The following is a 10,274-nucleotide window of genomic DNA, read 5'->3' on the forward strand; positions in this document are numbered from 1 at the left end:
CGGCTCGGATATTGAAAGCGCGTTGTGAATCGAGTTGATCTCTCTACTATCGCTGATCTCGGGGCCGAGCAGACTAGCGGACTCGCAGCCACCACGGCCAGCGCGCTAAAATTGGACCTCGACAAAACGACATATCGGGAAAAGGAAAAGACAAGGGACCCAGAATTCAACAGCATTTTGGAATATCTAACCCGCTTAGGCCTTCATTTTCTCAAAAATAGATACTTATAAAATTCCCAAACCTAATGTTATACCATTCTGTTTTAATTAAACCAATTTTTTTTGTTCTCATTAATTATTAAAACAGATCTCCTGAATATTTAATTGCAACAAGTATTATAAATATCTTCAGCTTAGATGGTCTAGATGTACCTATCGTCTTTCAATGTTATGGTTCTAGTCTTGCCAGTATGATATTCATCGTTATCCATTTTTATGAGATACCAAATGTTTTGTTGTAGACAGCCGTCATTGAATCACTTATATAGATCCAATTTCAATGTTTATGCATGACTCATTTTATTTTTGTCACCATAGTATGCTTATTTGTACTAACATTAATTTGTGTAATTTTGCAAAATTCACGTCTTTTTTTGTTTGTTTGAAGATGTTTCAGATTTTAAAAAAATAAAGGGTACGATGCGTAATTGTTGTTTTTATTGCATTGCCTGATTTCCTATCCTTGTGTATTGTGTTGCATGCCAAACACAATGCAGTTTTAATTTGGTTGATTGTTGAACGGTTGAAGTTACTAGGTTTCGCAACCAATAAAGCTTTAAATGAGAAATTTGCGCTGGATGTATCTGCTCTTTCTACCATGGTTACTTGGTATGAGAAGAGTAGAGTGAAGGTGTGTTTACATCAGCAGGTCGTGGTCGTGAGAAACACGTGAAGACCGAAAATGTTGTTCTAATCGGTCTTTTCTCTCGAATTTGTCAAACATTTCTGTAAATTCACGATTGAATTTAATCAGGCACCGTCTGAACGTACTGTCAGCTTGTTCAATCGCGTCTCGTATATTTCTATTGGACTAACAGGTAACAATGCAAGGTTATGTTTGGCAATCTGATCTAAACACAAATGTAGCTAAAATAACTTGATTTTGAAAACTCAATATTTTGTTTACGTTAGCATAAATATGAATAGCAACGAAGAAGACCCAATACCAAAGAAGGGTCACAAAATGACTGATGAGGAGAGAGCAGAACTAGCTGCAAAACTTGACGCTGATCTGGATGCATTCATTGGTGGACTCGAGAAGAAAACTTACACAGAAGGTTGGCCGGAGGACCGATGGCAAGAGGTAACTAATCGTTGTTTGTGGCAAAGTTTTAATTTAAATTGTCAAAGCCCATTCAAACCTACTGTTCATGCTCAGGAAATGGAAAAACACCCGTTCTTCATGACTAAAGCCCCAGAACCAGGAGAGGAGCTTTCGCCGCTTATGCAGGGTATTCAGCAATTGAAGTATGATGAAACTGAAAATACACCAGAAGGTAATTTTCACAGCTTGAATGTTTACTTGTGTGCTAATAATAGTTACACAGTATGTAGCTTTTATTTTCTTTCAACTTATTCTTACTATCCCTAAAATTCTAGATCTTGCAAAAGCTTACAAAGAAGATGGAAATTTCAACTTTAAATGTAAAAAATACCGTCATGCCATAATTGCATATACTGAAGGTCTCAAGAAAAAGTGCCAAGATGATGATTTAAATGCTCAGCTATATAATAATCGAGCTGCCTCCAACTTCTTTCTAAAAAATTACAGGTTCCATAACATTCTGTAGTTTTATCTATCCATTATAAGCAATATACAACATTCCTTATGATAATTTCATTCTTTTGCCAGATCATGTCTGAATGACTGCCTAGCTGCTTTGAAACTGAAAAATGATTATTCTAAAGCTCTTTGTAGAGCTGCAGAATGTTATTTTCACCTTAATAATTTTGATGATTGTATAAACTTCTGTGATAAAATTATTTCATGTGAAAAAGATAATAGAACTTTTGTGGATTTACGTAGTAAAGCAGAACTAGCTAAGGTAAGTGCATTAATCCTCATAATATATTTCATGTGTGGGGGATCTAATGAATTCAATGAGGTATTATTTATTCCTACAGAGAGCTGCTGAGCGAGATAGAAGGAAACAGTTGGCTGCAAGCAAGAAGGAAGAGAAGAGGGGAAGTGAATTAGTGGCTGCAGTGCAAAGCAGGAAAATAAAATTCAAGGGCAAAGGCAAAGGTTATATACTTATACTGTCAGAAGCATTTTGGTGCTGCACAAATACTGAAACTAACTTAAAATAAATATTAACCTTATATTTTGTCCTAGGTTCAGCAGAACTAAAGTTGTCTGATCTTGAGCCCCAGTTTCCTGATGCTATGCGCAATCATGTTACTATTGATGAAAGTGGAAGACTTGTGTGGCCTGTTATATTTATGTACCCTGAATATAAATTGACTGATTTCATTCAAGCTTTTCATGAGGATGAAACGTGAGACATTTTTTGTACCTCTACGTCTACTTATTTTAAACATGTGTGTCATTGTGTCATGGTATAATTGCGATCTATTTTTCTTGCCATTGTTGTAGATTTGAAAATATGCTTAGTGAGGTTTTTTCTGAGCACCCCGAGTGGGATACTGAAAAGAAATACACTCCTCAGAACGTGCGTGTGTACTTCGAAGATACATTTGGTGGACGTTTCCATAATATTCCAAACAAATGGACTTTAGGCCAAGCTTTAACCCACGAAAGGTTTGTTTTATTACTATTTTTCCTCAATCACGTACCATATCATTTTTCTGTTCTAAACATTTTTCTGTTCTAAATCTACTTTGATTTTTCAGGTACTACTTGCAAGGCGGAACTCCAGGCTTTCTGATTCTTGTTTCTGGAAGTGAAGCAGAAAAAACTTATGTAAAATAGGCAACCCCTCTCTTTTGGAATATACTACTTGCTTTTCTCTCATGCAATCTCAAATGGTTGCGGCAATCAAATTGTTCCTAATTCATTTCTCGACAGAGGAGAGGACATATTTACAGACGGGCGAGGGAGTAGCGCTTGCAGGGGCCATGGGAGTGTCTTGTCGCGGTCGGGTCGGTGAACAGGCGCCGGAATGTAATGATGGCTCGCTCCCACTCCTGAGGCGCCTGTGAACTCGAGGGTAGGCAACCTCCCGCCACCTCGCGCTCCCACGCGCGGCGGGCTGGCCTACCCGCTGCCAGGACAGGCGCTCGCCCGCAGAGCCGACGACGATGTCGATGTCGTCGTTTTGATGGAGTAGACCGGCACCGGCAGGTGCAGGTGTCGTGGCGACCGGGGGGTGGGGCCTTTAGGTCGCAGGTGCTATTAATCACTCCTATCCTCAACCAATCGATTGATTGGTCGATTGGTCCTTTATTTTCCAATCGCTGTCCCGGCCAAGGCCCTCCTCTTGATACGGAGGCGCGCTGTCCTGTGTCCCGCCCTCCCGACGCCGGTCCCGCCCGTCCCGCCCGGTGGTCGGTATCGCTCTCCCTAATCTGTCTAATGCCCCTCCCCCCTCCTCCTCTCCATGTTCCGCGTCACCGTCGGGGAATTCCCTGGTCGCGGAGGACACCTTCGCTAGATCGCTCTGCCAATCTGAGCAGGTGACCCATAAGTCCAAAGAGTATTAAACACGCACCAGCTGCAAGAGTTGTGGCGAAAAGAGGCAGACCATGCGCCAAAGCTCGGCTCGGATATTGAAAGCGCGTTGTGAATCGAGTTGATCTCTCTATACTATCGCTGATCTCGGAGCCGAGCAGACTAGCGGACTCGCAGCCACCACGGCCAGCGCGCTAAAATTGGACCTCGACAAAACGACATATCGCACACGCCATCTCCCACTCTCGCCAAAAAAAAGGAGAATGCGTTATTCGCTCGCTGGTCGAGTTGTTCGAGGACAGCCGGACTGCCGCTACCGGACTCACCGGGCGGTGTATATTGTCTGCTGCACAAGTTATTAAAACATGTATGGAAGGAGAGGGGAGGGGGGACTTCGCCTTCTGTTAGAAACAGTCGTAGGAACTGTCTTAAAACAACTTCGTTTTCTTCAAAATAGTGTGATTCTAGTGTTTTAATCCAAGGGTCAAATGAGGTCAAGTGTTTGCCGGACATGAGCAAGGTTAGGGATCATTTAGAAAGAAGGTGCACCAGTTTGCCCACGTCCAAGCTCTCCCCAAGTAGCAGAGATTTGTCATTAATACGTCAATATGACATCAAATTTTGGTCAATTTTATTTTAGTCACTATGACGTTTTTTCCATTGAAGAACATGACCATTTTTTGATGTCAAAATGACATCATAGTGATAAGACGGAATTTTTAAACAAATAATATTGCTGGCCATTTTGCAGGCTCTTGACGCACTCTGCTTGATTGTCTCTATCTACTCTCTCAGCTTTGCACCGCCAGAATTTGACATGAAATGTAATCTGCAAGTGGGATTCGAACCCACGACCTTTCAATCCCAGCAGTGACTTGCTAACCCCTGAGCCACATATGGATCTGAATAGCATTGGCTTACGTGCTCCTAGTGGTTTAATTTAAACCCATGTTTACATTAGCTGATATCATATCGATGTAAACATTACAGTTTCTATCATTATGCAAAACAGTCAAAAATTTGTCAGTTTTTAGTCTTGGTCAATAAGTTGTCCATTCCATGTCACATTGTGGCTGCTGTGACCTGTTTGATAAAAATTAGGTCAATATTATGTCAATTTGATGTATTCTTGACTAATCTCTGTAACTTGGGTCTGAGCTAGCGCCTGGCAGGTAGGCAACGTCTCGCCTGCAGTGCATCAGTGCACTGCGGGGTGGCCTATCCCGAGTCTCGCAGGCGGCCGAGGTTCGCCCGCGGATATGGTCCGAATGAATCTGCAGGAAAACGGTGGGCGTCATCTCTGAATGATCACCCAGCACGGCGTGACCTATAACCGCCGGTAATCCGATGGCGTGCGTGGGCGCGCGCCGCTCCTCATCCGTCTGCACCGAGCTGAACTACTTACTGACGAGACCGCGGCCCGCCTCTTATCTCTATCGCACCATTTGGGTGTGTCGAGTGTCCGGGGGCGTGCCTGAGCACCGGGATTAAAGCAATGTCATTCAATCTGATTGTTTTTATTCAATCATGCCACTTGTTTTATTTCCCGTCATGGAGATCGAAGCGCATACAATCTTACAATCTGCAAAAATGTTCTAATACTTTCGGGTCGGTTTATTAGCGAAAACATAGCTCGAATTGGTGTTATGTACTATGTACGCAAAATCTGCAGTTGGACGGGCAATTTTCTCGCTTGCGTCTTTCAAATTGCGACGCGGGGATCACCACTAGGTAGGTGTCTGCCGGCCGGCGCGGCCCCCGCCGCCAGTGCAGCCAACCGCCGCGCCACGGTGGCTAGCCCGCACGGCGGTCTAGGCGAACGGTTGGCGCACCTGGAGGCGCCCTGTTGTGCCGCCTGTGGTTGTTGTTGTTCGCGGCCCCCGTGTGTGTGTGTCTTTTGCGCTCCTTTTTGGCGGGCCGCCCAGTGGCACGGGGCCACCCCGCCGCCCGCGGGCCTCGCGCGCGGAGGGCCGTCCACTTGTCGGCTCCGGGCGGCGCGCCGACACCTCCGGACATCTCCGGGACACCTCCGCGAAGACCTTATCGGTGCAGTGCGCCGCGCTGGCCGGGCCGTCCGTGACGTAACGGCGCGACTTAACCTCACCAGCTGAGCTGGCCGCGCGCAGCTGCGCGCCGCGCCACGCCACATGGAGCCGAGCAGCTCCCGCCCCCGTGACCACGACCGCCCGGGGCCGCGTCACCGTCTCCATGGCGACGGCGAGGAGCTCCAGCAGCTGTTGTCGTGCGACGACTCGCAGGACTCGGACGCGGAAGGTAGGGAGGGAGGGGAGGCTTGGCGGCGGCGGAGCTTCGGTCAGGTGTCGGGCGGTGTGCCATGTCCGGCTTATGTCATGTCATTGGGAAGGGGCGGGAAGGGGACATGGACAGCCGATTCTTAAAACTGCATTTTATTGACGGCCGATAATACGTCCTGGCCAGGTGGCTGAAAAGGCTTCGGCCGACATAGCACTCGAGATACCCATACTGGCAGACCGGCGAGAGGACAATGCCTGAAGGCTGATGATATGGCCGGACCGGCTCGATTTTTGATTACGTGGTTGTTTTGAAAACACTTCGACGTCTCAAGTAGTTGGGAGGGATCGCGACTAATCAAACAACAAAATTGGAAACCCGCAATTTTGGATTCTCGCTCGTAGGGATTAAGGATTATTCGTGATTCTTACTCTGAAACAAAAAGTAGGCCTATGACAGGATAAAATAGTGTGACGTTAAAATTTGCAGTCAACTTCATCCTGATAAGAGTAAAAGAAAAATATATCTTTGTAAATTTGGGACGAGCAAATCTTACTTAAGGTACGAGTTCTGTATCCGAGTTTGTGTCGATGTAGGTTCCGGGAGTCAGCAGATAAAAGGAACCTTGACCAAATATGAAACTCATTTCTTTACTTTTCGAAAAACGTTAGTTTCCTGTCCCGTTAACGCACACAATATTATTTCGGTGAGGGCCACAATGCGAAGTGGGATATGCAACATGAACTGAAAAATACTTCCAAAGAATACGTTTACAATAAAATCGTCATACTTTTGCGTTAAAAATTGTATAAATTGGTTACAGCATCTATTGTGTAGTGGTTTCATGGGTCACAGGGGCTGCCGTCTCCCTGGCATTTCCCAACTAACTTTGCTCCTACTAAACGGACCGCGCCGAAATCTAGCGCTAGTAATTGATTTCCATTTCGGTCCACATCGTTTGGTGCGTCCGCGAGGTCGCGCCGATGCGAGCGCGCGAGGCTGGGAGGTCTGCGCGGCGCGCAGACGCGTGCGGACCGAGGGTGTGGGAGAGAGAGCGAGAGTGAGTGAGTGTCTGCGCTGCTCGAGTCTCGAGTGTAAAGGGAAGGGACATGCTTTGGGTCCATACAAGAGGGCAAGCGAGAAACCGAGAAACAGACTCCGAGTGTTCGCTTCATCAATAACATTTTTGCAGTGTACATCAGTTTGCGTGTACTGGCCGAGGACCGAGGCATGGAGTAGGGCCCTACTCTCATGACCGAGGATTCTGCTCGTCATCTATAGATGGTCAGCAATCAAAAGGGGTTCTTGACCTCGGCCCCATATCTTCATATTCACCAATCTCATTTAAAACTCGCAATTTTCAAAAGCAAGAACATTTTACAGCAATAGAGGTAAATGTTTTTTTTTCCTTTTTCACGGTCGTAAGTCGTGATGACTTGCGCAATGCGCAGTGTGTGTCGATGAGCACGCCGCCGGCCACGGCCCGGCTGCGTGCGCCGCGGGCTGCCTGCGCCCGGCTGCCTGCTCTCCCACGGGGATCCACACCCCGACCCGCTATCGGCCACCCGCGGCAAACACCCCGGCGGCTGACAGCAGCAGCTTGCCGGCTCCTGACTGAATCGAGCCCCGCGCGCCATGTAAAGGGTTGCGCCACGCGCTGCAATTCGAATTCGACCCACCGAATAGAGAGTAGCATCAGTAAAAACGGCGTAATTGACTCATATTACGTCGATCACTAGATGATGACGCACCGTTTTTCCTGGAATATTTGGAGATCGGACGTGCATCCTTCCGCGGTTTCCAGCGATCTGCTGCAAAAGTGGCGCGGCCCGCGAGCGACCGAGCGTCTGACGGGTAGGCAATTCCCCCGACGTCAACACTCCCGTGTGCGGCTGGGTTGCCTACCCCAAGGTTTGCAGGCGGTCGGGGGGACTGGCTACCTTCTGAAAACTTACCTTGACAAGTAGTTGCCTTTCCAAGAAGTTGAACGAAGTTGAACGGTGCCGTCGTGAGGGTATGCCAACGCTCGGCACACTATCTTTATACAACTCTTTTCAACGGTAGGTCGATTTGCCCTGCTGCCCCAGTTTTGTTTTCGGAGCCAGACAACTACCTTGTTGCATAGCGACGCTTTATCGGTGTGTGTATGCCTGGTATATTCCCATATACACACACACCCTCTTACTTGTGCACTCGCACACACACACACACACACACACACACACATACACACACACATATACACACTCACACACACGTTAGTCACACACGGGCCTACAAGCCAGTAGCGGATGTCACACCAGAGCTATGCTAGCAGTTGTGCACGGGTGCTAGGCGAGGGCGCTGATCTAAAAGAGCTGAGCCGAGAAGGAAGCGGGCGGTGTGATGCCTTTGGACGAGCAGGATGTTGAGGATGTCGGGAAGGGGCGCGACGTCGGCGATGGGCCGGACCCAACAGCAGGTAAACCGTCAGCGTCCGTGATCCCGTCGGGGCTGGGGCTGCTTATTGCAGAGCTCTGCTATCCGTTCAGTGTCCAGAGCCACTGTTAGTTAGATTAAACTGATGCTGCGACGCTCTACGGCTCTCAATTTGGCAAATTTTTCGTAAAAGTAATTTTTCACGCGAAAAGTCGCGCATAGACATACTCTCACGTGCTTATTCGAACTTCAAAGGACCGCTTAGTTCGCTTGACGGGCCGAGCTTGTTGAGTGAGAAGGCCAATGCTATGGCCTTTGACTAAACACTCTGTGGTTGGGGTGCGCTCATGGGACAGGCTTGCATACTGATAGTCATAATCTTATTACAATGCAACTTCAAGCGCACGAGTCACTCGCGACTCGCGGGCGCGGGGCTTTCCTGTTGGAACGCCCCTCACGGACGAGGGGGAAACAAGTTGTCCTTTTTGTGGAAGCAGAGACGGTTGAATTATTTATTATTTATACACTTTCGACACACGCGCTCATTGAACACAGCAGTTCTGACCTGAGTCGGCAATAACTCAGGAAGGCTTAACGAGAAATGAGAGGAGGAGAGGATGAGCAGTACACGCAAAAACGTGCATGACGTTTCTTGTTTCCTTTCTCCGTAGATTCGCCTTTGCTGCGGGGCCCGCGTCGCCTGAGCCTGGAGAATGCGGAGACCGACGACGAGCAGGTGAGTGGTGACCAGAGCAGAGCCGCGGCGGCGCCTCGTCCCAACAACGGCACCAGTCACCACGGCCCCTGGCGTGTGGCAGGTGGCGACCGCCCAGTGACCCCCCGCGCCAGCGGCGGCGCCAGCGCCTTGTCGGCGAGGACGGTCGTCACGGCCACCATGACGGCGATGGTCACGACCACGGCCACCGTGATGACCACGACGGCGCGCGCGCGCAGGGACCGCAGCGCCTGATGGATGATGGTGATCATGATGGTGATGGTCATCAGGTCGAGGAGGACGTAGCCGAGGGGTACTTACTTGTCTCAAAAATATAAGTACATACTCAAAAAAATCAGGACAAAACAAAATGAGAAATACATTGAGGAAAAAAATCAAGAAAAAGTTTCATAAATAGTCAGAATCTGTTTTTGTGTTGTGATTTTTTAAAAGAAAAAATCAAGAAAATTACAGAAAAATTTGTGTACGCTCGATAGTTAAGTACCCCTCGGGCGTAGCTCGGCGGGTGAGGGGCTCACCCTGCGCAGCGGGAACAGCTGGTGCAGCTGCTTGTGGAGCTGGCGGCGCGCGTGCAGCGGCAGCGCCCAGCGCGCCCTGGCCCTGGCCACGTCCGTCGTCACCGTGGTCTTGCTCGGCTCGAGCCTCGGGGGTGCGACGGCGATGCGGTCCGGCCGGCTGCTCGGCCCGGCGGCCTGCTGCTCCGGCTCCGCGCCGACGACGCCCTCCGAGGCCGGCGTCGCACTCGGCTCCGGCTCGGCCCTCGAGAAGAACATGGTCGCGGCGTCGTCGTCGTCGCTCGTTCGTCGACACACCGACAGCAACGCGGCGCGTCGTCACCATGACGATGTTGGGCGTGAGAGTGTTGACAGCCTGGCAGCTGCGCCAGCAGCGGCACAGCGGACACGACCGCGTGCTGTATTGTTGGAGCTGACTATTTTTTGTTGTTGTCAATCTGTGCTTTTACGGAGACGAGTGCCGGGACGACGCCGTGCGTACGCCCGGAGGAGGAAAGGGGAAGGGGGAAGGGAGTGTCATTTGTGAAAGCCGTGATGGAGGTAGTCGCGCGATGGGAGCGCGTCGTCTCCTCGCCTCACCAAGAGAGACGCACGCCGACCCGCCCCGACCCGAGCCAACCCGACGCGACCCACTGAGAGGAGGAGGCGGAGGCTGAAGGGAGGGGGCTTCGCTTCCCTCCTGCAAGCCGCCAAGAAATGAACACGGTGGCCGCGGTAGCGG

General features: G+C 49.2%; 3 protein-coding genes and 1 long non-coding RNA gene across 7 annotated transcripts in view; 3 read left to right on the top strand and 1 right to left on the bottom strand.

Annotated features, from left to right (window-relative positions):
- Positions 1-647, top strand: part of LOC113208597 (2-aminoethanethiol dioxygenase) — a 1,795-nt gene extending 1,148 nt beyond the window's left edge. Inside the window, exon 2 of the mRNA XM_052265616.1 lies at positions 200-647. Coding sequence (XP_052121576.1) covers positions 200-221 — 22 coding nt within the window. The 3' untranslated portion in view covers positions 222-647. The remainder of the gene's footprint in view (positions 1-199) is intronic.
- A 187-nt stretch (positions 648-834) lies between these two features.
- Positions 835-3,003, top strand: LOC113208596 (DNA polymerase interacting tetratricopeptide repeat-containing, protein of 47 kDa). Its single transcript, XM_026425665.2, has 9 exons — positions 835-1,037; positions 1,132-1,303; positions 1,379-1,496; positions 1,600-1,771; positions 1,853-2,045; positions 2,125-2,245; positions 2,336-2,498; positions 2,597-2,761; positions 2,854-3,003. Exons 2-9 carry the CDS (start codon positions 1,139-1,141, stop codon positions 2,930-2,932), a joined length of 1,176 nt encoding a protein of 391 aa, XP_026281450.1. The 5' UTR covers positions 835-1,037; positions 1,132-1,138; the 3' UTR covers positions 2,933-3,003.
- On the bottom strand, positions 2,666-3,495 carry LOC127749056 (uncharacterized). Its single transcript, XR_008010936.1, has 2 exons — positions 3,047-3,495; positions 2,666-2,897 (listed from the first exon to the last, which is right to left on the bottom strand). It is a non-coding gene; the product is annotated as an uncharacterized LOC127749056 (long non-coding RNA).
- Positions 3,496-5,522: 2,027 nt separating this feature from the next.
- The window catches only part of LOC113208588 (peptide transporter family 1), a 22,197-nt gene continuing 17,445 nt past the window's right edge, over positions 5,523-10,274 (top strand). Inside the window, exons 1-2 of one of the 4 annotated variants that reach the window (XM_052265528.1) lie at positions 5,523-5,905; positions 8,974-9,038. In XM_052265528.1, the coding sequence (XP_052121488.1) occupies positions 5,779-5,905; positions 8,974-9,038 (192 nt within the window). In that variant the 5' untranslated portion in view covers positions 5,523-5,778. Of the gene's footprint in view, positions 5,906-8,216; positions 8,346-8,973; positions 9,039-10,274 lie in introns of those variants that run through there. The other 3 variants (XM_052265530.1, XM_052265529.1, XM_052265531.1) reach the window with 3 other exon arrangements.

This window comes from Frankliniella occidentalis, unplaced genomic scaffold, assembly GCF_000697945.3.
Source record: "Frankliniella occidentalis isolate FOCC.00 unplaced genomic scaffold, Focc_3.1 Scaffold28, whole genome shotgun sequence".
In the NCBI taxonomy this organism is placed as follows: domain Eukaryota; kingdom Metazoa; phylum Arthropoda; class Insecta; order Thysanoptera; family Thripidae; genus Frankliniella; species Frankliniella occidentalis.